The sequence below is a fragment of the Rhodamnia argentea genome, chromosome 6 (assembly GCF_020921035.1).
Source record: "Rhodamnia argentea isolate NSW1041297 chromosome 6, ASM2092103v1, whole genome shotgun sequence".
In the NCBI taxonomy this organism is placed as follows: Eukaryota; Viridiplantae; Streptophyta; class Magnoliopsida; order Myrtales; family Myrtaceae; genus Rhodamnia; species Rhodamnia argentea.
Window position 1 is genome coordinate 19821041 of NC_063155.1, and position 26614 is coordinate 19847654.

General features: G+C 42.6%; 5 protein-coding genes across 8 annotated transcripts in view; 4 read left to right on the plus strand and 1 right to left on the minus strand.

Annotated features, from left to right (window-relative positions):
• Positions 1–240: 240 nt before the first annotated feature.
• LOC115734237 (putative disease resistance RPP13-like protein 1) lies at positions 241–3062 on the plus strand. Its single transcript, XM_048280726.1, has 2 exons — positions 241–2979; positions 3047–3062. The coding sequence occupies exons 1-2, from the start codon at positions 431–433 to the stop codon at positions 3060–3062; spliced, it is 2565 nt and encodes an 854-aa protein (XP_048136683.1). The 5' UTR covers positions 241–430.
• The window catches only part of LOC125315459 (putative disease resistance protein At3g14460), a 707586-nt gene continuing 684024 nt past the window's right edge, over positions 3053–26614 (plus strand). The window contains exons 1-2 of the mRNA XM_048280542.1: positions 3053–4228; positions 8750–9919. Coding sequence (XP_048136499.1) covers positions 3125–4228; positions 8750–9082 — 1437 coding nt within the window. The 5' untranslated portion in view covers positions 3053–3124 and the 3' untranslated portion in view covers positions 9083–9919. The remainder of the gene's footprint in view (positions 4229–8749; positions 9920–26614) is intronic.
• LOC115734245 (slit homolog 2 protein-like) lies at positions 13679–15632 on the plus strand. 3 transcript variants are annotated; one of them, XM_030664913.2, is made up of 6 exons: positions 13679–13913; positions 14056–14211; positions 14582–14656; positions 14744–14869; positions 14973–15067; positions 15404–15632. In XM_030664913.2, exons 1-6 carry the CDS (start codon positions 13820–13822, stop codon positions 15431–15433), a joined length of 576 nt encoding a protein of 191 aa, XP_030520773.1. In that variant the 5' UTR covers positions 13679–13819; the 3' UTR covers positions 15434–15632. The 3 variants fall into 3 exon arrangements, with proteins under 3 accessions (XP_030520773.1, XP_030520772.1, XP_030520771.1); XM_030664912.2 differs by having other exon boundaries at positions 13680–13907; positions 14050–14211; positions 14973–15053; positions 15398–15632; XM_030664911.2 differs by having other exon boundaries at positions 13683–13913; positions 14973–15053; positions 15398–15632.
• On the minus strand, positions 15657–18110 carry LOC115734244 (probable ribose-5-phosphate isomerase 3, chloroplastic). 2 transcript variants are annotated; one of them, XM_048280554.1, is made up of 3 exons: positions 17475–18110; positions 16525–16803; positions 15657–15841 (listed from the first exon to the last, which is right to left on the minus strand). In XM_048280554.1, the coding sequence occupies exons 1-2, from the start codon at positions 18057–18059 to the stop codon at positions 16549–16551; spliced, it is 840 nt and encodes a 279-aa protein (XP_048136511.1). In that variant the 5' UTR covers positions 18060–18110; the 3' UTR covers positions 15657–15841; positions 16525–16548. The 2 variants fall into 2 exon arrangements, with proteins under 2 accessions (XP_048136511.1, XP_030520770.1); XM_030664910.2 differs by lacking the exon at positions 15657–15841 and having other exon boundaries at positions 16285–16803.
• On the plus strand, positions 20877–25396 carry LOC115734247 (PITH domain-containing protein At3g04780). Its single transcript, XM_030664915.2, has 8 exons — positions 20877–21037; positions 21155–21241; positions 22837–22960; positions 23041–23089; positions 23178–23235; positions 23378–23424; positions 23510–23587; positions 25092–25396. Exons 1-8 carry the CDS (start codon positions 20999–21001, stop codon positions 25138–25140), a joined length of 531 nt encoding a protein of 176 aa, XP_030520775.1. The 5' UTR covers positions 20877–20998; the 3' UTR covers positions 25141–25396.

Sequence of the window (26614 nt, forward strand, 5' to 3'; positions counted from 1 at the left end):
CGGATACTGTCGATCCTCTGTCACAATGTATAGAAGACGAGCAATAATTTAGTGAATCTAGTATACACATCAAATTGAATTTGGGTTGTCAAATCTAATGAGAGTGAGACCGACGTGAGACCACCCTTTTTCAACGACTCAAATTCACTTCTATGCATATTAGGTTGATGCAACAATTCATCACTGGGACCAATCAAATTGCACGGATTGTTGCCTCAAAGTCCTCTTTCCGGTGTAGCTGCACACGAAGGCAAAAGCCATCTCGCTCTAAACTAGAGTGCTTCAATGCTTAAAAAGTCTTTGGTTCACACCATCATTTCATGCCTGCTGTCCTGAGCGTAAGAACTTTTGTTTCCTCTCCGCTCAGTACACTTTGCTTCAAACCATCTAGCCACTCTTGTTTAATCCTCTGCCGCTCCTGAACCAAGCCATGCCCATCGGAGAGCTCTTTCTTGGCGCCTTCCTTCAGGTGCTGTTTGATAGGTTGGCCTCTCCCCAGCTGCTCAACTTAGCGCGGCGCGAGGGGATCGATAAGCTGCTGAAGAAGTGGGAAAAGAGGCTGAAGAAGATCGACAGGCTGCTGGATGATGCGGAGGACAAGCAACTAACCGGCAATGCTGAAGTGGAGTCGTGGCTCGAAGATCTTAGGAACTTGGCCTATGACATCGACGACTTGCTTGATGAGTTCGCCACAAAATCGGCGGAAAACGAGTCCAAGGCGGAACCCGGCTGTAGCACGGCGCGATCCCTTCTTCCGAGTTGCTGCTTCAAAATGAGCCCGCGTGCATTTATGTTTGATCGCGAAATGAGATTCAAGATAGAAGAGATGGATCAAAGATTAAAGGGGATCATAACTCTGAAAGATGGACTTAACCTGAAAGAGAATGGTGGTCAGCGATCAGCACACGGCAGACTGGACACCACGAGCTTGCCAGAAGCTTGTTTCGTCAGTCGGGTGGACGAAAAAAGGGAGATCCTCAAATTACTGACCGCAGAAGAAAGTGCATATTTGAAAGTGATTCCCATAGTAGGGATGGGGGGTGTTGGGAAGACAGCCCTGGCTCAGCAAGTCTACAATGATGCTAGAGTCACCAAATGTTTCGATGTAAAAGCATGGGCTTGCGTTTCCGATGTTTTCGACCTGCTTGCTGTTACAAAGAAGATCCTTGAGACTGTCCCTGGCCATCTGTCCTGTGAAGGTAAGGGTCTGAATTGGCTTCAGGAGAAGCTCAAGGAACACCTTGCGGGAAAGAAGTTTCTTGTCGTTTTAGACGATATTTGGAACGAGAATTATAACAACTGGACTATCCTCTTGAAGCCTTTCCAATGCGGAGCGAAGGGAAGCAAGATCGTCATCACGACTCGGAATTTTCGCGTTGCTGAAATAGCCCGTGCTCCACCCTATACTCTCAAAGTTTTACCAGGAAAGGCTTGTTTGACTTTGTTCGCACTTCATGCTCTTGGAGTCGAAAATTTCGATCAACATCCTGATCTTGAAGAATATGGTCTGAAAATAGTGGAAAAATGCCAAGGGTTGCCATTAGCCGTGAAGACTTTGGCTGGGCTGCTAAGCTTTAAAGTCAGTCGCCAAGAATGGGAAGATGTGTTGAACAGTAAAATTTGGGACCCGCAAGAAGGAAGTAATGACATCCTTCCCGCTTTGAAACTTAGCTATCTCCATCTCCCTTCCAATCTGCGGAGATGTTTCGCTTACTGCTCTATATTTCCCAAAGACTACGAAATCGAACGGGACGAGTTGATTCACTGGTGGATCGCGGAGGGCTTGCTGGGGGGAAAAGAAGGAAAGAACCGTTGGAATACAGGTTTGAAATTTTTCAACGAGCTAGTATCTAGATCATTACTTCAGAAGTCAAGTAGCAGCGAATCACTATTTTTGATGCATGATCTTGTGAATGACCTGGCAAAATCAGTTGCCGGTGCAACCCATTTTAGCTCAGGGGAGCTTGAGGGTGATCAAACTAACGCATCTTTTGCTCGGCATGCCTCATTCATTCCCACCGATTACATTGCGCCAGAAAGATTCAAGATATATCGTCGAATGGGGGGACTGAGGAGCTTCATATCACTAAGGAAGCAATCTGGGGATGATGAAAGGTCCTGTTTGTCCCAGGAAGTGCTATGTGACTTGTTGTTGGCATTAAAGCACTTGAGGGTGCTTTCTTTGAGCTACTATTACATCAGCGAGGTACCGGATTGCATTGGCAGATTGAGGCACCTAAGGCACCTCAATTTGTCATATACTGATATTGAAACGCTTCCAATGTCAATTGCTGCATTGTCCAACCTCGAGTGGTTGGTGTTGCGGGGATGTGACCGGCTTATCAAATTACCCGAAGGTATGGAGAAACTTATCAATTTGAGATTTCTCGATATTACGGACACTCCGAAATTAGGAGCAATACCGCATATAGGTAATTTGGAGGGTCTTGAAATGTTATCCAATTTTGTAGTGGGAACGGAAAATGGGTCGGGATTGAAGGAGTTAAAAAACCTGAACAACCTTCGAGAGGAATTGTGCATCTCTGATTTGCATATGGTTCAAGAAGCCAAAGATGCCAACGATGCCTGTTTACACACGAAGGAGGGACTATGCCGATTAACCATGCGATGGACTGAAGATTTTGCTGGTTTCCGAAACGAAGAGCTTGAAGCAAAAGTCCTCGACTTTCTTCGCCCTCACCGAAACCTTGAAAATCTTGTGATATTCTACTATGGTGGCCTACAATTCCCATCATGGTTAGGAAGTCCCTCCCATGTTAACATAGTGTGTTTACGTTTACATGGGTGTCGTAGGGCCGAAGCATTACCATCACTCGGGCAGCTATCTTCGCTGAAAGAACTGTACATCGAAGGTTTAAATGCAGTAGTCAGGGTAGGCCCCGATTTTTATGGAAGTAACAGCCCTTTTCCGTCCTTAGTAACTTTGGAGTTCAAGGACATGCCGCTGTGGGAGGACTGGTCTCAATGCGTCGGCACTGAAGAAGTTGGAGTTGCATTTCCCCATCTGGAGCATCTCGTCATTCAGGATTGTCCCAAGTTGAAAGGAAGATTACCTAGTCAACTAAACTCCCTCATAAAGCTCGAAATCGACTCCTGTCCGCACATGGATGCTTCGCCCTCTATCATTAGCCTTCCGTCTCTCAAGGAATTAAGCTTTGGAGGCTGCAACGTGGGGGTGCTGAAGAGGTTCGTAAACCTGACATCTGTAACCGCTCTTGTCATAGAAGATGTTGCTGGGCTAACGTGGTTAAGTCATGGGTTTACAAGCTCCTTGATCAAGCTGGAGATGAAAAGTTGTAAAGAGTTAATGTATTTGTGGCAGGACAGAGATGTGATTCGAGATCTCACTTGTCTAAAGAGCTTAGTCGTCCAAGATTGTCCTGGACTCGTATCTCTTGCAGCTGGAGAAGAAGATACAGAGCTGCCCGTCAAACTCGAGACTATCAGAGTGTGGAGTTGTGACAATTTGGAGAAGCTACCAAGCAAGATGCACGCCCTCTCCTCTCTGAGAGACTTGACCATTAAGTGTCCAAAACTCGTATCATTTCCCGAAACAGGTATACCGACCTCAGTGATAACATTAAGAATCACAGAGTGCAAGATGTTGCAATCTTTACCCATCATAGGAGGATTAAGTAGTCATCCGGAGGAACCAAGCAGCAGCAGCAGCAGTAGAAACAACCACGTTGACATGATGTCTCGTCTGCAAGTCTTAACAATCAGCGGATGCGATTCTCTGCCAGCCTCTCCATTCAGCGAGGGTGGATTCTTACCTGCGACCTTGAGGGAACTTCATATTATGAATTGCAGGGGAGTGGAGTCGCTGGCGGAGATAAATGTAGACCGTCTCCAGTCGCTTCAAGAGATTGACATTAGCAATTGCGAGAAATTGAGGAGCTTACCCCAGGACCTGCACACACTGTCCCACCTCACTTCCTTGCAATTGTGGGAATGTCCTACTCTGGAGCTGGAGTGCTTCCCTCCTCTTCCTCCCAGCATCTCAAAATTACATCTTTGGGGGTGTCCGAAGATAAAAGCGTTACCTGATCAGTTGCATCGACTCACATGTCTCCGTGATCTGAAAATATCAGGGTGTGAGAGTATCACGCGCTTCCCCGACGGAGGATTGCCGCCCCAGCTACAGAAACTTACGGTTTATAAATGCGGGAATATGAAGCAGCCAGTGAGGGAGTGGCTGACCCCTCTCACCTCCCTTGAAGAACTGTACATCGACGGCAGCAGCATTGGAGGAGGAGGAGGAGGAGTGGGAGAGGAGGAGGATCTTGTGCGTCGGCTCCCTTCCTCTCTGCTCCATCTCATTCTCGAGGATATGCCTAACCTGGAGAGACTGTCCATCACTCTACCTCCCTCTCTCCGGATATTATGGATCCAGAATTGCCCGAAGCTGAGGGAGTTGCCCAAGGATGAGGATGGCCATGGCCATGGCCTCCCTCCCTCCCTTGAATGGCTCGAGATCGATGGATGTCCGATCCTGGAGGAACGATGCAGGGAACGGACCGGCTGCTATTGGCCCCTCATCCGCCATATCCCATATGTTCGACTCAGTGATACTTGCATATGATGAGTCCATTACTACTTGAAAAGGTCGGAGGTGGTGGGGGTGTGTGTTGGTTGGTTTGTGGACCCAAATCATGTTTGAGGAGGCACGTGCGTGACTGGCAATTGGCATCAGATGAGATCAATACTTGTTGATGTGATTCATTCCCATCTCACTAACTTTGGATTCCTTCATTTCTCTTCTTCTCTTTTTATTTGTAAATTTATTTAAAAATTTCTTAATTGATTGATATCGCAAAAAGTAGCGCAATGTTTACTTATTGTCCATCCTTCCCTCCTTTTTTTTTCTTTTTGTGGTCAAAATAATACAACTGAAGTTTATTATTAAACAGAAACGGATTCTAATTATTTTTTTAATGAGGAACGAACGAAATAAAACTCCCAGACCCTGATAAGTCTCGTTACACGGCAGGAGAAAGATTTTGGGGTGGGGGGGATGGGTGGGTTCATTTTGAAGGGAAAATAACCAAAATTAGGTCCTTTAAAAGTAAAGATCTGTTATCCTTTGGTGTCAAATTTTCTCTCCAATAATAAAGAATTGGAGTGTTTTCATAATGTCATTCCCGATTACGAAAAGATTTTTTTCCTTTTCTTTTTTTGCATTCAGTCATAAACCTTTCAACTTGATCAATACATGATTTTTGTCGGTGCAAACGTGGACATTTTTAAATAATAATTTTTTTTTCCTCTTTTTTCCTTTCACATTGGCCAACGATGCCACTAGGCTAGGGTCGGGCAAGGTCAACAGGCTTATGACTGAATTGGTACGAATATAAAGGACGAGATTATATGGTTCCGGAGTATAATTTAGAGCAAGATCTCTGTAAATTTCCTCGTTCACCCTCCCTTGCTTGGCAGATAAAGTTTGTGAGCTCCATCAGAATAACCATGAAACTGTCATCCGTGTATTTGATCTAATAAAGATTTCTATGCCTCGATATATTCCATTAACATCAGGGTATGATCTTGCCATTTACACCTCCCTACTCTAATCTTCTACTCGTAAGTCACTTCTCTTCTCATATTCGGCATCTGCTCCCCAATCCATCGAGACGCTTTGCATGATCTCGGAGAAACATCGAAGACGTAAATAAATCTGGGGTGCCGTCAAATGTCGAATGGAGCTCTTGCTTGACTTCGAACTAATTCGGTATTTCGTCTAGTCGAGCTCAAGGCTTGTCAATACTCAGATGTATAAGATGAAGCATTTAAGAGTTGCAAGTACAGGGAAAAAAGAAGTCGTCAAATTTAAGTAGTGATCGCTTTTGAAAATTGCTCGAGTTTATTTATATGTAGGTCGAGTTTTTAGTCTAGTCAAGCTCAAACAGTTAATACACGAGTTTTGTTTCGAGTTCGGATAATGTGAATCAAGTCAAGCTCAAACTTTACAGCTACTTTCCTTTTTTCGGACTTCTAATCGCCATGTATTTTGTTTTAGAATAAGCTAATTGCGTGTGAGATTTTGTGGCATCACTACCAACTATTCTTAAATGCTTCATCTTATTTGTATTAATCTATTAGATGAATACAAATAATTATTCTATTGCTCCCCTCACACTTAGTCTGGTCTTTTTGTCTAGTACTAAGTATGGGAATATCAATTGGGGAGGGAAATGATACTTGGAAAGTTTGAACTAAGGACATCATGCTCTGACACTGTGGTACGTCTCACAAAATCTCACAGGATGCTTTATTAGGTATGATGTCTTAAATGAACGCATTATTTGTATACTCAAATACCCATTATGTTAATCGTCCGCAAGCTTTGAGTCCGTCTTCAGCGCGGATTTCGCTATCTTGCAAATTTTCTTGTTCAGTGCCGCTCAGCTGGAGGAATTTGGTGCTATAGGCATGGTCCTAAGCTCAAGCTCTGTCTTCCCCAGCTAATCGCTGAAGAACAGGTAAGATAGATGTGGCAATTGGTGTTAAGTTAAATGTAATGTGTGATTTATGCTTACTTAGTTAAGCATTAGCTCGAGCTCTAGCTTCATATGGTAATGGCTGTATAAAGGTACTGGTTCACGAGGGCATTCATCGACGGGATCGGAGGCTTTGCAATACAATGGATGGGCTACTTCATCATGACATTGTTCCCGTTTGCTTCGGCCATCCCTTACTACCAATAGACCTTGCCAGACAATTGAATCGGGTTTGTGATCACGTACTCGTTCATCTTCTTCTTCGCAAACTTCGGCCCTAACGCCAACAAATTCGTGGTCCCTGCCGAGATCTTTCCAGCGCAGCTCAGGTCGACGCGCCATGGCACATCTGCCGCGGCTGGCGAGGCCCGGTCCTTGATGGGCGGGTGTGCATTTAGTTTTATGTATGCAATGGATGGGATCGGCGTTAGGAAGGCTTTGATCGTACTCGTCGTGACCAATTTCTTTGGGATAGTTTTCACGTTCTTGGTGCCGAAGTCGAAGGGCCATTCGCTCGAGGAAATCTCCGAAGAGTGTGAGGAAGATAATGCAGCAGCTGAGTTGAGGACTGTCCCCATTTAAATAGGCCTAAAAGTCTGCAAATATGAGTTTTCTAGCGGATTTGGTTTATGTGAGTTAGCTCTGAAAGCTGCGTTTTTGGGCCGCTGATCATGTTGACTAGATTCGTGCCATCATCCTTGAAGCTTGAATTATGGTCACTGAAGCAGAGGCAGATGAATCTCCATGGTTACGTAGTATCATTTTGACAAGTTAATCTTAGTCCAGTGTAAACTTCCACATACCTTCCTGTTCCTGCTTCCAATTTCCTTCTTGTACTTCTGGTTTAGCTGCACATATTCTATCATCGACTGGGTGGGTCATTTTGTGAGGATAGAGAGAAATCCCTTTCATCTTGAGTTTCCACACTTATTGCCCGTCAAATTCCTGAAATTTTCAGCCGGATAATTTCAATTCATACAGAAGAATAGCGATGTATAATGACAGAGAATTAGTAATCGATGATGACTTTGGGCCCTATGATTCATTTACTATTGAGTATGAGCAACCTACCCAGAAATTTGAAAATGGGCACAAAATGTCGGTATATGACGATCGAGCTTTGAACGCAGAGCATGCATGCATGCACGGTTCTCTTTGAGACCACCATCATCATCTAGGCCTGGACTAGTATAGTCCTCAAGAAGCATCTTGTTTTCCACTTAGCAATGAAAGACTCCTTGAAGAATCTATCTTTCGTACAAGGTATGAATAGCATAGCATGAACGAACTCTTAGTACTTAAAAATGCGACATTGTTCCTGTCGAATGTAGAAAGGGGTAAAGACAAGCTTACAGCAATGTAAAGTCCCCAATTAGTGACGTGGAAGGGGAAATAAGGATCAAGAGAGTAGCCGAATCGAAGAGAGAGATGTGCAATCAATTTCTCACTCGATTTTCTCGCTATATGACTCTTCTGTATCTGAAAACAAACGAATGATTTCACAACCTCATAACAAATGAAAGCTTGAATTGAAGCCATTCATACACTGCTGCATTAATTCTTCAATTCAGCAACTCTATAAACTTCAAGTCCTCCCACCTTGGCCCTTTTAACGGCATAGAGTACTATCCAAGGCTGCAGATGAAGGCTACTCGAGACCATCTTTAGAAAAGTACATTGAAGTTCCAAGGAGCAAGTCCATCTTAAAGCAAGTAACAAGCGAATCACTTGGTCAATCGGAATTATCTATCCACGGATGCTATTCTTTACCAGCTTCCCCATTCAGCGGGGGTAGAGCTTTACCTGCGACCCTAAAGAGTCTTAAAATCTATGGCTGCAGTGTGGAGTCGCTCGTGGAGATTAACGTAGACCGTCTTCGGTCGCTTCAAGAGATTGAATTTTGTTATTGCGAGGATTTAAGAGGCTTACCCCAGGGCTTGCACGCACTGTCCCATCTCACTTCCTTGGAGTTGGGCGGATGTCATGCTCTGGAGCTGGAGTGCTTCCCTCCTCTTCCTCCCAGCATCTCAAAATTACGTCTTTCGGGGTGTCCAAAGATAAAAGCGTTACCTGATCAGTTGCATCGACTCACATGTCTCCGTGAGCTGCAACTATCAGGGTGTGAGAGTATCACGCGCTTCCCCGACGGTGGATTGCCGCCCCAGCTATGGAAACTTGAGGTTTATAACTGCGGGAATATGAAGCAGCCGGGAAGGGAGTGGCTTACCCCACTCACCTCCCTTGAATGGCTGTTGATTGACGGCAGCAGCATGGGAGGAGTGCGAGAGGAGGAGGATCTTCTGCTTCCACTCCCTTCCTCTCTGCTCCGTCTCCAAATCTGTGGTATGGACAACATGGAAAGACTGTCCAGCAGTCTCCCTCCCTCTCTCCGGATTTTATGGATCTCAGGATGCCCGAAGCTGAGGGAGTTGCCCCCGGATGGCCTCCCTCCCTCCCTAGAAACGCTCAGGATCGACGGTCCGTCAATCATGAAGGAGCGATGCATGGAAGGGACCGGCTGCTATTGGCCCCTCATCCGCGAAATCCCATTTGTTTGGGTGTAACTAGAAGTGAAGCTTCATTGTCTCCTTCCCATTGTTCGTCTGCGCCCCGATCACCTATGCTGGAGATGCTGAAGGGGGACCCTGGATGTGAGATTGCTCCTCAAGTGATTAGTTGGTTCTCAAATTACTCAACGGGAATGGGTATGTATCTATTTCCCTGTTCAATACTCTGTTTTTCCCTGATGTTCAATCCACTAGATGAATCTAAGGTCTGGACATTATTATACGATAAATAAGTAGCAAAGACAAGTTTGAAAATGCTGAAGAGTTGCATCACATCAAAAAAGTACAGCTCAGAACTTGGGATGAATAGAGCAAGTTCATGTCATGTTAATGGCAGCTTGGTGCTGTCAATCCTCTTTTTTGTCCATCTTTAGTCTGGAAACTCCAGTTGAATACATTTACTATGTTGTGGAATTTACCTGACTAATTTCCCTTAAATCTCTGATTCTGATATGCGAAAATTACTTTTGCAGCATTCACCTGAAGTGCCAGGAGCTCACTTATTCTGTCTGCATTTACCGATACAAAACACTTATTCCCACGCACGCAATCTTCTCATCTCCGACCATACCGTGATGCACATCGAAATCCATCGGGGAAACAGATTTATCGCGTCTCAACCTTCCGTTCCAGCACTTTACTCCCCGTCCAAGATCAAGGAATGGTTTGGTCGGTACAAGTACAGACACAATCGAAGGGGTTTCGCCTCCTGGATAGCAGCACTCAATGAAATCTCTGCCCATTGTTTCATCTTGATAGCTATTCATATTCTGCTTCATGGAATCAAAGATGCACAGCCCTGCAGTCGCTGGTTGGCAAAGTTTAAAAGTTTGGGTAAATTTGTTTCTGCCATTTCTTTTGACTGGCTGCTCGAAAGACTACAGGTACCGATGATGAATATATAATCAGAGTCTAGAAAGAAATCTCTTCTGAAGGATTAACTTATTGTCCGCATTCTACTTGTTCGTTTCTAGCATCGTATCAAAGCACATGTTAATGGTTCAAAAATTTGTCTTCTGTTGTATTGTTTGTAGTCGTTTACCCGGTTATTTCATTGATGTGACTATGTCCACGTTTTGTCGTGGGTAACGGATCGGTTGTTCTTCGCAAAGGGAGTGTTAAGTTACACACTCATCTATACGTTGTTTGGCGTGTTTCCCAACAGCTTAAGCTCGTAAGAAATGCATCAGCCTAACATGCAGCAATCAAATCGGACAGCATGGCCAATCAGCCAACCTATGTTCTTATTTGGTTCTTTATTCTAGTATTGTCTACTTTCAGACAAGATTCCATGAGAGATTTTACAACATTCTACACATTCTTTTCTTTTCTCTTCTTTTCATTTCTTTTTCTTTTCTTTTCTCTTCTTTTCGTTTCTTTTTTCGATTCGTGGTAAGTTTACTCGGTTCCATCAGCAAAAAAAAAAAATTCAACCTCTGGAATTAGGCCTTTTTCCGCGACGTCGTCATCATTTGAATAGAGAAATTCATTTGGAATCTTCGAGGGTGTTTGTGCTTGTGCTTACTTTTGTCTAATTGAAGGGCAAAGTTTGCCGATCAAGGCCTTTTCCAAGAAGCAGCCCTACGTCTTTGACAAGAAAAGCCAACTTACGAAGCAATCTGCCCGCGTCAAACCCCCATCCTTTAAAGTATTCCGGAAACAATAATCAACAAATGACACGAAAAAGGAGATAGCTTGGGAAACTTGGCTATGTCTAGTATAATGATAACATGGTGAATTAGTCATCTCCCCGCGTGGAATCGGGAAGACGTGTGCTTACTTGCGGTCATTGTATTTGCGATATCAATAAGATAATAACTTATGATAAATACAGCACATTATTGTTGAAAGCGATTTATTCGGGTTTGGAGTTTTTTTTTTTTTTTTAATTGCGAGGTCTTCGTATGATTAGGTATTATTACAAGATATGAAAGCGGAACAGAAAGGATGAGAAAATTTAGCATACGATTCAAGTGATGTTTGGACTTAGATATTTGGCAGTAATTGGTAACAATTGACTCGCGCCGCTCGCATGAGATTGGAGATTCTTTGTCACCCGCGGGATATCTTCATTGGCGTCTCAATAAATCTCAATCGACAAAGCATTCAATCACAAATGTCACGATATTCGCTATTCACATGGATTAGTGATTGCGATGAGCGGGGTATTAATTACTAAATTATGAGGATACAAACGGGGATAAAGGTACCCTAAGGATTATCATGGATGTCATAAATACATGCGCGCGCGCATGCACATATATATATACATATATATATGAATGAATTTTGTCTTTGTCAAATGTGCATACGCTATGATATTAATATGATATAAAAATGGTCGGTTCATCTTCAAACGAAACTTGTAAAGTGGGTCACATTCACAGCCAATAAAAATCGATCACATCACTTCACCAAAATTGCTAAACTAGTGGTAGGTACACTAAGGATTATCCTATTTAATGCCGCTCTAATTATTATGGGCTTCCTTGTGCTAATTAACTGCCGGAGATGTCGCTGATTTCTAGTTTCATCTTGTTGAAAATTCTTACACGTGCCCGCTCGACATAAACCCTCGCGTTGGTTGAGGATGATTCAGCATCGAAAAAGGAAATTACGATGCGTGTCAATCTCAACCATAATCCTCGTGGCCTCATTAATGAAACATTAGGCTATAAACAGATTTGCCACGATTTCTTTCTCTTTTTGTTTTTGTCCTTTTTTTGGCCCCCAAAGACTTGATCACAAATGAAAGAAGTGGCCGCTAAGTGAAAGATTTTGAAGCCGTGTGCATGTTGCGAAACTCTATACATAGCGCATATAGTGTGATTTGTATAAGAAAATTGGATAGTATAGAATCACACAAAAAAAAAAAAAGGATTTTGAAGCGAGAAGTGCACGTGCGCAGCGAATTAGGAAGTTCTTCAGAAGCTCCCATGTAGATTGAGTAGCCAGATTTTTGGGAAGCCTCTCGTAACAAGAAAAATTCGAACATTCACATTATTTTAGTTAGAGAATGCAAAGTATGGAGTTCGCTTAGATGAATGATATTTTTCTAGGTAAAATCTAGGCGATATGGATCATTTAAAAGAAAAAAAAAAGAACGTATTCGTTCTGTAACGGATCACTTCCAAGATCAATTCGGATTGGTTGAATTACCTAATCAATCATCGAATTATAAGCGTCCCGTGGCACGAAAGTTCGAATTACGCAAACGTACTGTTCTCCTATGTTTTAATCATCTAATCATTAAGCTAATCTCGCGGCTTAATCAAATTTTGTGTCCTCTTCCTTCTTGCCCCTTGGGGGCTGTTATTCTGATAGGCTTCTAGAAAAGAAGAAGGCGGTCTTTCCCGTGATCTTCAAGCATCGAGGCGATGAAGATTAGGAAACTTCTATATGAATTCAGACATCAAGCAACTGCTATCCTTTGCTGACTTTTCCTGTACATGTGTACCCAAATAATCATTACATGGCTCTTGTCAGGCAGACTTGTTCAGCAAACCCCTAAATATTCAGCATGGATTCGGTCGAAAGAAAATGGGAGTCAAGCAAAGTCGGCTACGTGGTCCAGCGTTCGACTCGGATGCGGGCAGAGCCCGTCTTCGAATCACCGTAATTCACGCTTAGAGCGATCTGAGGAATCATACTCGTGACTCTATAGAAGGTTCTGAATGAGTTTATCGGAACCGAATCAGACGATCACACAGAGAATCAAGAAAAATTAGAATGACACACGAGATTACCCGGGTTCACCCCAAGATTAGGGCTACGTCCTGCAGAGATTTCACTATATTTTTTCGGTTTATAGCCAATTCGCACTTACATAATAATAAAACCGAGCAAAATATATATGCCCAAAAACGGGCTATAAAACCTAAAACATCTTAATTCCACCATACGGGCCAGCTTAAATAAAAGCCTAAACCCGTAGAGGTTTCGGGAGCGCTGCCCCCGAACCCCCGCCCGCTCACGGCGAGCGGGGTAGTCGTCCGCTGACCTGTCGCCGGAACCCCCGTCGGGAGGCGCTACCCCCGAACCCCCGCCCACTCATCGGGCAGCGGGACACCCGTGTCGGGGGCGCTGCCCCCGAACTCCCGCATCCCGCGCGCAGGGGTCACATGTCGTTGGGTAACACTTCGGTTTCCCTAAGCTCACGTGGGCGTACCCGGTGTGAGAAATAAGGGTCCTCGAAGTATTCGCCAACTCCAACAGGTTCCTCATCCGATTAGCCGATTCGCATTATCGGAGCGGTTGGTGTAAATTCGTAGCATTAATCGAGCCAAAAGTTCGTTGTATCCGGTGTTCATTTAAATTAAATAAAAGAATGAAGTCAAAAATGACATGAGAGCCTGTGGAAAACTGATTTGTCTGTATTTTGTTGAACTAATCAAAGGGAAATAAGAAATATATAACCCCGACCAAGAATTCAAAGTAAATGAAAAAACGTGTAATTCTAGAAGAGCTTTTGAGAAAATTACAACCTCAACAACCCGCTTCAAGCGTTGATGTATTCTAATGTCTGAAGAAGCTTCTGTACTGGTCATGTATCCTCCTTAACAACAATGTCAATGGTCATCGATCTCCTCTTATATATATGTGTGTGATGATGAAAAGGTATAGTAACTTCAATATCCACAGCCTTACATAACACCCATATACATTACTCGCCTCCTAGCCCTCCCTCCCTCGCTCTCTCTCTCCCTTTCTCATAGTTTCTCTGTTCCTGAAGAGATGGCTTCCTCCACAACCATGGCTTTTTTAGCTCTTCTTGTTGTGCTCCTGCCTATGGCTGCTACTGCTGCTGACAGTTTGGCTCCTTTCATTGGTATATATTGCGTGCACTTCTTTCTTGGCTCTTGTCGCCCTCCTTGGGTTTATTTTGCTGTCGATCAATCTGCATCGTGTTCACGAATAACTACAGCCAATAACGGACTGATCTTCTCTCTCGTTTTGGATCGATATTGCAGAGGATTTGTGCAAAGAAGTGCAGTGTGGAAAGGGGTCCTGCGTCGTGAACACCAGCTCTACATTTGGCTTCGAATGCCAGTGCGATGCGGGTTGGAAGCGGACCCGCCGCGACGATGAAGATGACCTCAAGTTCCTTCCCTGTGTCATTCCAAACTGTGAGCTCACTCTTCTCTAATCACTCTCTTGGTTCACAGGGTTGCAGGAATTGAACAGAAGACAAAGCACACACTTTTGCCTTAAAAGCAAGAAATCATTTGACTAGTTCTCTGCAGTAGAATGGGAAAGGAAGTGTAACTCACCAATTTTCGCTCGAGTTAAATGGCAAAATTCATGGGTGATGCGACTCTGAGAAGATAAATGAAAAACTAACCCTCGAACATGCAGCTCAAGAGTTTTATCTGCAGAGGCACATTACCTAAACATAAACATAAACATACGACTTTCAGAACAATATGCTTGAGGTTCATATTAATTGTGTTGATTTTGTGGACACATACTTAAGTTGCAAATCTTCTCTTTGTGCAGGTTCTGTTCAGTATTCCTGCATGCCCGCGGCTCCGCCGGTCCCATCCATTCCAGACAACGCATCTGCCTTCGATCGTAAGTCATCTTCACTTCGCTCATCCTTTAGGTACATAAGCCGTATTGTAGGAAAAATTCTAAGCGGTTTCTGGTTTTTATCTTTAGCTTGCTACTGGATATACTGTGGAGGAGGAACGTGCTCGAAGTCGACGACTTATGAGCACACTTGCCAGTGCGATGCCGGTTACACAAATCTCATGAACGTCAGCGTCTTCCCATGCTTCAGTGATTGTAAGATACAGACTCAAAGACTCGATTGCAATCCATACTAGTTCCCAGTTTTTCCACTCATGCATAACTTCCTCTAACGTGTCTCGTGTTGGATTCTCTGAAGGCGCGATCGGCAACGACTGCGAAAAGCTCGGAATAAAAGTTTCCAACTCGTCTGCTTCAGGATCAGACAGCGGAAGCTATGGTGAGATTCCCAAAACCTCTGTCTCTTGATCTTATCTTTTTCCATCGCGAAAACGAACAGGTTACTTGCGTTCTAAGGTTTCAATTAAGTCAAAAAAAGAGAAGTTCATCCTTCATAATCAGTACTTATTGATGACCACGTATGTAGTTCAATCTGAAATGGCCCCAGCTATTAACAGTCACACCTCCTACAGTAATGTATAGCCTTTTACGGTGCATTCGGTGCTGAATGGAGACAACCCAAATCACCAACTTCCTTTAAGAGCATTGAACAGGGCATTTATGAAGTAGAATCTAGTGAAATTTTCACCAAAACCTGACGCCTCATTTCTTGTTTCTCATCAGCACCCGTGTTCCTTCCTGGGAAATTGCTGTGGATGACCATCTTCACAGCATCTATGGCTTTGGTTCTGAGGAACTAGAAGGGAGCATCGGGACACCGAGGCTTCACTTGGAGTTGCGCCAAAGACGTATAGATTATACGATTCATGCAATGGTTTATGTTGCATTTTGTTCTTTATTTGTTGAAGTGACATTCTTGGTGTAAAATTGTTATAGAAACATGTCTGTTGTATTTTTTTTTTTTTTTTTTTTTGGTAAAGATGTCTGTTGTATTGTTTGACACCACCCTACACTATATTACATGTATAAAAGAGAGCAGGGACTTTGCTCCTCCTTTCGTTGAGCCTTCCGAAGCGTGCAACCATTCTAGGATGTAGCGAAGCTCGCATTTTGCGAAACATCTTGACCGCGCGCGCAAACAGAACTAGTGACGCCCTAGGCATAGCCCTGTTTTTCCAAATCATGAGTCGTGTCTTGGATTAGACACTCCTTGTGTTTAGCCCAAAATCAGGCTCATTGCATCATCTAAAAGTAATTTCACAGAAAAAAAAGAAGTGATCTTCGCAGAGAGATTCTGATGCCGATCCGCATCAGTCCCAAATCAAATGATAAAATTGGAGACAACTGATATTCCATGCCATAGCAAACACAGAGAATGGCAACAAACAATGATAAATTCATTGAATTTTGCTGAATCCTCTGGATGAAACAAGAAATCTTAACATCCTCAATTAGCAGGTCCATCTTCTAGTCACATTCCCTCCATTTCTAAATCCATACCCAGAAAAACCTTCGGTTTTTATCTCCATTCAGTTGAATCACTTCCATAGTTTTTTTAGCAACATTAAATTATAGACGAACGATATACAACAGTTGACAGGAGTGTACTCACAAGTTACAACCATGAATGCAATTGCCTATCATAACAGCAGAAACTGATGAGCGGAGTGTATTCGAAATGGCTTGATAATGAACATTATAGGGGTTGCCGCAAATTGAATGATTTACACTTTAAGCATGGGAGGACCCATCTGGACATTTCAGTTGTTTAGAACAAATTGAACATGATTACTCATTAAAGAGATGCAAGATACAACCTATTTGAACCTAACGGAGATTACAATCCTCACCAAGGTGACTGCTGAGCAAAAATGTTACTTCGTCTTCACATCGACACCAGTTTTTCCGGCAATAATCACAGCAGTTGCCATGTCCAAGAACAACCCATGCTCCACCACTCCCTCCAGCAAAGAAATCTCCTTTCCTGCAGCGGGACCGTCCTTAATTGGAGTCTTGAAATACAAGTCTACAATGTAGTTTGAGTTATCTGTCACATAAGGCTTCCCGTCTTCATTCAACCGTAGCTTTGCCTCACACCCTTCTTCTTTGAACAACTCTTGAAGCCTCACCTATCAACATCAGAATTCCCAAAATGATCAGCTTCTCGCAACATCATGAACTGAATAGATTTATGACGAATTCTCCGCCGATTTCCATTTGGATCACAAAATGACTACCATGTACTGACAATGCATTGTCCTCTAAACTACGACAAATGCAGAGTTTCTATTCAACAGCATTCCAAGTACTTAGAAGGCTCTGGCTTCGTGTCGTGAATTTTATGAGTAACCAAAAAACCATCCGGTCACACCTTCACTTAATTGCTGACTAAAAAATGAAATGCAAAACCAGTTTTCGAGTTTTTTCCGAGACATTATCTCTGAAACAAGATGGATTGTTATGGTTACATCAAGTCCATCTAAAAACCGGACTCACAATTCCAATACTCTAAAGCTCATCTTAACTCCGCTAATCACAACATTATCTAACTCATCGAGGATCAAAGATTTCCTAATTCCTATTAACTTCACCAATTTAAGAACCCATTTCACGATCGAAAGGTCTGTTTCCCCACACTCATCCTAATCCATAAAAGCAAGGATTTTCACTTCCTAGGACAATAACTTCATAACTACAAAAAAATCCATCTTTTTCCCCCTATTTCGAAGCAGACTTGCCCTGATTTCATATCCTACTACATGGTGAATGGACCGATCGAGTTCAGTGTAGAGACATGTACCAGATTGTACTTCCAACAGAACTGCACGACCTCGACCGGCATGGCCAGGCCACTTCCGCCCAACCCATCGACGAGCTTGGTCTCGTCGGCGACCACCACGAACTCCTTGCTGGCCGCCTCCACCATCTTCTCCCGCAGCAGCGCGCCGCCCCGCCCCTTCACCAGGTTCAGGTCCGGGTCGACCTCGTCGGCGCCGTCGATCGCCAGGTCGATCCGGGGCTCGTCGTCGAGGACGGCGAGCGGGATCCCCAGCTGCCGCGCCTGCTCCTCCGTGCGCTTCGACGTGGGGACCCCGACGATGTCCTTCAGCTGGCCGGCCTTGAGCAGCTCGCCGAGCTTGGCGACGACGAAGGCGGCGGTGGAGCCCGTGCCGAGGCCGAGGACCATGCCGCTGCGCACGTACTCGACGGCCTTGTCGGCGGCGAGCTTCTTGAGGTCGTCCTGGGTGAGGGCGGGCGCGGAGAGGGCCTTGACGGAGAAGGGTCTTGGCCGGGCGGTTCGCAGGGTAAGGGCTCTCGGGGTGCGCAGGATGAGGCGGGAGGTGGAGGAGAGGGAAGGGAATGCGGTGGTGGCGGCGATGGCCATGGCGAGGAGAGAGAAAGAGAAGAGAAGAGAGAGAGGGCGTGACGAGAGTGAGCAATGGGAGGCTGGTCTTCTCCGCTGCTCATCCTCGTATTTGTTCTTTCTTTTGCCGTTTGGGACATGTCAAAGGAGATGCCTTTTTTGTTTTTGTTTTTGTTTTTTTTTTCCTTGAATGTGAATAGGATCCTAAATTAATATTCGATATTTAATTGACTTTTTGAATTTTTTGGTTTTGTATAATCAAATCCTAATTTTTGTTTCCAAAATATGCAACGAATGTTAATTGTCAATCTATCAATTGAAAATTAGCTACATTAAGCTTTGAAAATAATGGACCGAGTATCTTGAAAATCTTTTAAACTCGTCATGAATGTGCAATCGAATCCTAAAACTTGTTACAAAAATTTAAAAGAAGTCCTTAAACTTTCAAAAAATGTAATCAAGTCTTAAAACTTATCAAATTGATAAAATAAAGTTCTTTCGTTAATTGTACATTTTAAAGTTTAAGGGCTCGATTGCGGTTTCATGATGACTTTTAGGATTTAATTGCACTTTTTGAAATTTTTAGGACTCAATTACAGTTTAATAACAAGCTTTAAGATTTAATTGTATTTTTTAAAAAATTTTAGGATTAAATCATATTTTCCTAATAAATTTTAGAATTTACCCACATGGCGGGTAGAGGCTAATAAGAGCTTATCGGAGGAAATACAACCTTCGCAATTACCTTGTGACTTGATTGCATTTTTTTTTTTAAATAAAAGTTTAGAGTTCAATTACATCCATTAAAACGTTTACGACTCGATTCCAATCCAAACACATGATTTAGGTACTTTTTATGAAATTTTCCAAAGGAGAGAGCATTCTTTAAGCTCCACTCGTCCAAAGACTCTGTTTTGAAAAAGGAGCATTTATGTACATTTTGATTGGGGTCACTATTATTTGGCTTATTGAGGCGTGTATTTGGTATGATATCCTTTCCCTAGTTTCGTGGTGTAATGTATTTTCGAAGGTCTAAAATAGATCTTGAAAACATTAATAATATATCGATAAGAATTGATCATGTAACAGTTTTTGGGTAACTGTTAGACCAACCGTCTATTTTGAACCACAAAACTATAAGTAACAATTAATTAAAAATTTATTATGGATCCACTCTTTTAAGAATTTGTGACTAGCGGTATACTTTTATTCTCAAGTCATCTAGAGACTGTTACGCTAGAAAAGTCATTCATCGGCACACTTTCGAAAATTATTTATGACACGCGTTGACCTAAGTTCACAATCCCAAATTCAAGTGATGGGCGATTGTTAATACTCCAGCGGCCGGGACTACCTCCGCGTTACGATCCCCAGGTTGGCCATTTTGACGAGAGGCTTACCGGTTGGACGAATCCTAATGGGAATTTGTTCATTGACATGGCCATCGTTCCCATGGGCAGCACATTATATTGGGCATCGATAAGCCTCTTTGGCATCAGTTTCGAAATGGTTATCGAGGGTTCCCTGTCTTTCAAAGGTCGGCTCTGAGGCTTGAACTACTCGTTCGGCCGCTGTGTTAGTCATGGATCAAGAGTTCAAGACATCAAACATCAAGAAGAGCACGTCGAAGTGCCCGAACGAGTTGTCGTAAGGACGACCATGCTTGTGTCTTGTGACGTGTCATCTCGTTATATATTCTGATCCTCCTGTATGAGAAACTCTAAGTGCCTTGACTTGCGCGTTATTATTCTAAAGATGGTTCGTAACCACTCTCCACTCCATAGCTACATTTATTTCCCGACCAATGGATCCTCCTCGATTCAATATTCAATTTATGCCCATGCGCCGAATCATTCAATCGTAATTAAGTGTCATGATTCCACTTAAACTCTATCTACTGAAAACTAATGATCGATGTGCGCATGAAACATTCCATTGATGGGCCGTATGGGTAAGTCGTGTAGGTTTGACCTCAATGATCAATGAGCTCGTCATCCATTCAATGAGCCTCATAGATTAAGTATATTGTCACGGCCTATTCTTGGCCATCACATTGACATCTTTAAGCTTGGGCCTAGACATTTTGGTCATGGAGTCAACAGATAGGATATTCTCAACTCGCATATTAACACAAATTATAATGTGTCCGTCATGATTCGCCGCGTGGCATGTTAAACAAAAATTATGCTATTTTCATTCTATAGTACAAGCGGCATAAGATATAGGAGTGATCAGTTGCCCATCCTATCCCATTCGGGAACCAAAAATTGGACCGAGAGGACCAGTTCCCAATTTCAAGGATCAAGAATTAGACAGATCGGTTCGGTCCGAGTTTTGAGTGATTCAATCATTGAATCAGATGCATTTTTCCGGTGATTAAATGTTAAGTTTTGCTTGTTAATGAAAAAATCATCGGACTACCTCTCTTTAATTACATCGCGTTGTCGCTACATTTAGAAATCATGCTGATTATCATAAGCATTTAAGGTTTAGGGTTCGATTTATTATTCGATCTGGTTTGGTTTTCGAGACCAACCGTAATCAATTTTAAATTTATGGAAGCAGAAATCGAATCGGAGCCTGTGAAAATTGGACCCAATCGATTGGTTCAGTCCGATCCGACCGATTCCCAATTTGGTCGGTCTTCTATGCTCAGCCCCAACACCAAACAACCTTGCGACGCATTGTCTTAATTAAGTACAAAAAATAATGGTAGCGTGGATTATCAAAAGACTTTCCGTGGAACCGGGGGTACCTTAATATTTCCCAAGAGCTGTAAATGCCTTGGGGGTCGCTGAAGGAGAGAAACGACGCCGTCGCTCGGCTTTGCCAAGATTCCCCTTTCCCCCTAATTCTCTTCAAGCAACTCTCTCTCTCTCTCTCTCTGTCTCTCTCTCTCTCATCTAAAATCGCTGCGCTCCAATTTCTGGGCGAGCTCTCGGATCGACAAATTCTCAGCCATGTCTGCAGAATCAGCCAACGCAATCCAAAGAAATCAGGTCGCTTCCTCGTATACCCTCTGTCTCTTTCTTCCTCTCTCTCGCCCCTCTCTGCGTGTGACTGAACATGAGAAGGATCTGATATCGAAGTTTTTTGCGGCGATCGACTTGTCTCAGGTTGACCTCTCGGACTTCATTGACTGGTCCGGAGTCGAATGCCTCAACCAAAGCGCCACTCACTCCCTTGCCAACGCTCTCAAACAGGTGACGACTTCGGTTCCCCTCCTCTGCGTTATCTTGTGAGGGACAGAAAACAAAGCAATGTTCGTTGCCTGCTTGCTGGAACGCTATTCAAGTTATAAGGAACTTTGAGGTGTTTTTTTATTATTTATTGTTTCGCCTTGAGTTTGTGATTGGAAGTTTCTGAAGCATGAATCTCGGACCCTTGAAGTAGTAGCGGCGGGCAGGGAGGTTTTGAGACCAAGGAACTTTGCAAAATCTTAGCTTGAGGGGGGAACCAAAACCCATGAACTCTGTGTTGGATTTCATGTACTATACTAGACGATTACTGAAAAAATTACACTGTCCGGTTAACGGCCTGTGGGTGGTGGCCTTGAGGCCCCCCTAGGTCCATCTTTGCCTCTGCCGAATTGGGATCAATACGCTTTTCTTTTATAATGAACAAAATTGTGTAGAAGCTATAATTGGAGCTGTTAGGTCGATGTCCTTGTCCTGTCACTCCAGGTTGCGGGCTTCCAATTGCTTGCAGTGTTTGGTTGATACGTAATGGTAAAGCAAAACAATTGATTCTCCATTTATGGAGATTGTTAATCAAGGGGAATATAGCTGGAATCAACTAATGATCTTTAAAGTTTGGCCATCACACTTAGGAAAAATGGCTTTTCATTTTAGTCTCTGAAATTTAAAAGTATTCAATGTTTGGACCTGGACATACTTGTTTTCCGTGGAGACACTAGGAATGTAAATAATTTTACATCTATTGGTCTCTCAACCACATTTCAGATGATGCGGTGCATGTTCTTTATCAAAAGAATCCTCGGCTAGAGAGCCAGATCATAAGTATATTGTTCAGTTTTGTCGGATTCCTTCAGCTTCATTATCAATCTTGTCATTACGCGAGATGGGGGGAGCAACCAATCAATTCAAAGCGACTTCAGAGCTAAAAATGTAAACAATTTAGCTTTAGGGGATTAACTGCAAAACTGGATAAACTTTAGGGACTAGGCATTGTTTTCCTTATTCTTGAAACCACCTGTTTGCTTGATGTAGTTGCAAGATCTTGTCAGATTGGTATAAGATGCCTCTTCTGTACTTTGCATCCTCGATGAAATTAATATATTTTCGTTCATAGAAAACTTTTCTTTTATGCTTGAGTTTTCAAATTTTGTTGATGTTTTATCATTGGTCAATTTTTTTGTCTTCATTGATGTCTATGTCAAAACCTATAGCACTGAGTTATATCTATCTACAAGGGGGCACTAAGTTTAAAATAGCTAATCTTACTTTGCGCATCAGGCAGTGAGAAGTTAGGACTGAAAGAGTGCTTCATTTATGTAAAAGTCAGAGTTTACAGTGAAGAACCCAATTTGCTGGGTTCTAAAATTGCAAAGCTCTTGTCCTTTCAAATTCCACTTATGTTTATACCTTTGTTGATGTTTGGAAACTGTTGTTTTTTACTGAATTTTGAAGTTAAGTTTGGGCACTGAATTTTCACATGAACTCTCAAACTCTGGACTGGGCATCATAGAAGTTCTCTGATACGTTAGTCTCCGTTGTTTGATGTGCAAAGGAAAGTTAAAAGCATGATTTTCACGTGGCATTTTCTTTCCTTGTAATAGGGTTACCGAGAAGATGATGGTTTACTTTTAGAGAGTGATGCAGATGAACAGCTTTTGATTTACATACCTTTCACCCAAGTAGTCAAATTGTACGCTCTTGTGGTAAAAGGGCCTGAAGAGGAAGGTATAATGATTATGTTGGCTATCTTTCCCTGGTACATTTGTACACCTTTGATAATTTTTAATGAGTGAGTTTTTATGTAGGTCCTAAGACAGTGAAGCTGTTTTCTAACAGAGAACACATGGGTTTTAGGTGAGATAGCCTGATGATTGCTTTGATTTAGTTTACATCGATGAAGGAAAAATCTTATTGTTCCTCTTTCTGACAATTAATATTGCAGTAATGTCAATGATTTCCCTCCAAGTGACACGGCAATTTTATCAGAAGATAATCTTAAGGTACAGTTCCTGCTTTTGTTGGTTATTTGACAGATCCTTCCCTGAGGTTTTGCACTTAAGACCAATGCAAGATGCACCGAACTTTGATAGTGAGAACACTTGTTGATGTTTGTCTTCTAAGAATTTACCATATTTTGTGTAGGGAATGCCAATTGTCTTGAAGTATGTCAAATTTCAAAATGTTCGCAGGTAGTTAAGTGTTGATATCCTAATGTTACTTTTTTTCCATGATTTGCAGTTTCTCACCAGATTTCTCTTTTTAAATGTGTTTCAGCTTGACAATCTTTATTGAAGACAATCAGTCTGGTTCTGACATCACAAAAGTGCAGAAGATTGCGCTGCATGGAACCACGTAAGTTGTCCCTATTTGTAGAATAATCACCTGCATTTGGTGCTACAATCAGAGTTAAAGAAGGAAAGGAATGAAAGAGGTGAACACTAAACTGAAAAAGGAGGGAAGATATGAAATAGACGGGTACTGACCAGCATTATTTCTGGCCTATTAATCTTGCTTTTGTAAATTGTGCTGGCTGCTTGCTGGATGAAATGCTACCCAATCCCACTGTCATGATAGTTTTGTAGCTTATTTATTTCCATAGTCATGATTAAGATATCCTAGTGGAACATCATGATAAGCATAGTGAGAGGATAGGGCAGGGCAGAGCAAGGGAAGATCAATAGATACTGCAGAGAGTAATAGATATTGCCATCCCTTTTAGCAAATTGGCAAGAGTAGTCAATGCTGCGACTTTTAAAGAAAAGGGGAGCAAAAGCTAGAATTTCACAAGGAAAAGAAAGAATGTAGCATTATTAAATACAGTTGAAGCGCATTGACCGGTCTAACAATCATATACAAGAAGTTGGGCAAAATGGGGTTATAGGCCTAAGCTGGATGGAAGGGAATCTTTCATTGCATTTGGAATGGATTAGACCCTATTAGGTTGTATCTGAAGATGAGCATAAATGGAGGGTGACTAACAACTGATCTACAAAAAGCCTGAGGACTGGCATGGTGTATGGTTATGCTTGGTGGAATTGGAGAATGATTGAACTGCAATGTCTCTCGAGGCTTTTGACAAAACTGATAATTAAATACCGAATTTAAATGTTGACAATCTGAAGTGCTGAAAATAAAAGTAAAAAGTTGTTTAATGATAAATGAAAAATAATAGCTACAGTTTGTTAGTTTCTTGTCAAAGATGCAACAATTAGAATCATTGCTGCCTATATATTTGGCAAGATTTTATTTGCCATTAATTTACTATTGAACGAATTGAGTAAGCCCTCTTTTACTTACCACATTAGTGGATTTTTGGCTTAGTTGAGTCTATTAAGTCAATACTATGTAAGGTTACAAACAAGTTTAATATGTGCAGAACTTTCAGTCTTCAGCACTTCATTGGGTTATTAAATGGGCCCTTAGTTACCGTGTTTGCCAAAATAGCCACTTGTCCTGCGTATATTTGCTATTTAAAGTTGCTTAACATTAGATGTGGGACTACTGGCCACTCCTATTGCCCTTGACTCATTTAAATGAACCTGCTTTTCTCTTCTCTTGGGGAGGTAAAAGACAGTCCCTTTCTTTACTGTTTCTTGATCGTCCGGCTTTTGGCCTCCCTGTTTCCCTCCGTCTTTTTAATCTAGTGAATCTTTGTTTGGGCGGTCATCAATTGCTTAATTTGTCTTCGTTATCCTTTTCTAGTTTCTTTCCTCTTGATTTCTTTGCTTATGGTGGTACTAGTTGCCATACGCATTCTGCACAAGCTAGGTGGTGGTGCTGCAAGCAATCTCCGTTCATCGAGATCTGCATTTCTCCAAATTCTCATAATTCTTCGTCTTTTGGCTTGCTTGTGCAGTGTGGAAACGACGGACATGAAGGGTCTAAAGAAGGTCGAGGACCATTGATGTTGGAGAAAACGAAAACTCCGAAGACTATTTGTATCAGGGGAAGCAGTGTTGTCAGCGCAAAAATCCTCCAGTTTCTCTCGAAATTTTGCTCGCCTTACTGATTGATGGATCTACAGTTACCAATGGTCCTGAATGACTTTATATCACCTTGTGTCATAGAGATGAATCAACTTCTTTTGGCATTGTTGTGGCACCTTTATTACAAATGTCTCTTACCAAACAAGATTTATCGGCAATATGTGCTCGATGGATCTACAGCTGCTCTCAAGATTTAGGCTCTGTTTGTTTTGTGAAAAAAATCTTCCGGGAAAACATCTTCCTTATTTTATTGTGTTCGGGTGTGGAAAATGAACGGCCAAGGAAAATATTTTCCGGTCAACAAAAAATATCCTTCTAGAATTGAGGAAAACAGTTCCCGTTTTTAAAAGGCGGAAATCATTTTCCTATCTCACGAGTCCTCCCATCCTTTTCCTTGAGACCGAAATCCCTCCCCCGAGTTCTACGCTCCTTCAACTCTCTCTAAAATTCCTTCAACCCCTTTCACTCTCCAACCAGGAAATAATCACTTCCCTCCCCTTTTCTCTCTGAAAATCCACAATGAATTCGTCCAACCACCGCAAAAGGAAGAGACCACCGATACTGATCTGGCGCAAGTTCCACTTTATCGAAGACGACGACGAAGACGCGCTCTTGCTCTGCAACCTCTACTTGTACTGCAACACGGCCAATCAGTCCTTCACAGACGACAATGCCTCTGCATCCCCGTCGTTGTCCTCCTCCTCCTCCTCGGATCACAACGACTTCTTTGATCTCGTCAATTGCGGACTCCGGGGTCTCCTCCAACGTCCGGTTTTCTGTGGGAAAGAGGGGATCATGGGACGGCAGCGGCGGCAAGATTGTGAGGACTGGCGTGGCAGCAACAAAAGCAAAGCGAAGGGGTTGTTTGGAATGTTGAAGGCCCTCGGATTGGGCCACCGTCGGCGTGACTGGGCTTTGGAATGTTGAAATCCCTCCAGGAAATTGGTTTGGAATGTTTAACTGCACGTTGAAAACAACGGAATGAACGAAGAAAATAAAAGAAAAGATATTTATCAACCAAACGCCGAAAAACACTTCCATTATATTTTTAGGTTTCAACCAAATACCGGGAAAAAAAATGATCATTTTCCTGAAAAATGACTCCTTGAAAAACATATTCTTCAAAACCGTCATAATTTTCGCGAAACAAACGGAGCCCTATTGACGTCGGTCTCTTGCCGAGCTTTATTTAGCGGCAATGATTTAGTGAATTATGATAACAGTACTTAAATGTGAGCCCTCTTGAGCCCTCCTGTTTATTAACGACCGTCATGTGTATCATGACATTCTGAAGGCTCGTGTGTCATGTGACGCTTTTTTTCCTGCAGCTTCCTTCGGGCCTTGTTGAAAAGGTTGCCCCATTAAATGAACTCAACCAACGCCTTGTCCCTCC

Excerpts from the sequence above, each read along its gene's own strand:
- LOC115734237 (XM_048280726.1), top strand. The coding sequence starts at position 431 with ATGCCCATCGGAGAGCTCTTTCTTGGCGCCTTCCTTCAGGTGCTGTTT.
- LOC115734245 (XM_030664912.2), top strand. The coding sequence starts at position 13,820 with ATGGCTTCCTCCACAACCATGGCTTTTTTAGCTCTTCTTGTTGTGCTC. Across the intron at positions 13,908-14,049 it reads TGCTGACAGTTTGGCTCCTT|TTGCAGAGGATTTGTGCAAA; the intron begins TCATTGGTATAT and ends TTTGGATCGATA. Across the intron at positions 14,870-14,972 it reads CTTCCCATGCTTCAGTGATT|GCGCGATCGGCAACGACTGC; the intron begins GTAAGATACAGA and ends GATTCTCTGAAG.
- LOC115734244 (XM_048280554.1), bottom strand. The coding sequence starts at position 18,059 with ATGGCCATCGCCGCCACCACCGCATTCCCTTCCCTCTCCTCCACCTCC. Across the intron at positions 16,804-17,474 it reads TCTGTTGGAAGTACAATCTG|GTGAGGCTTCAAGAGTTGTT; the intron begins GTACATGTCTCT and ends TGATGTTGATAG.
- LOC115734247 (XM_030664915.2), top strand. The coding sequence starts at position 20,999 with ATGTCTGCAGAATCAGCCAACGCAATCCAAAGAAATCAG. Across the intron at positions 23,090-23,177 it reads AGAGAACACATGGGTTTTAG|TAATGTCAATGATTTCCCTC; the intron begins GTGAGATAGCCT and ends TTAATATTGCAG. Across the intron at positions 23,236-23,377 it reads TATCAGAAGATAATCTTAAG|GGAATGCCAATTGTCTTGAA; the intron begins GTACAGTTCCTG and ends TATTTTGTGTAG.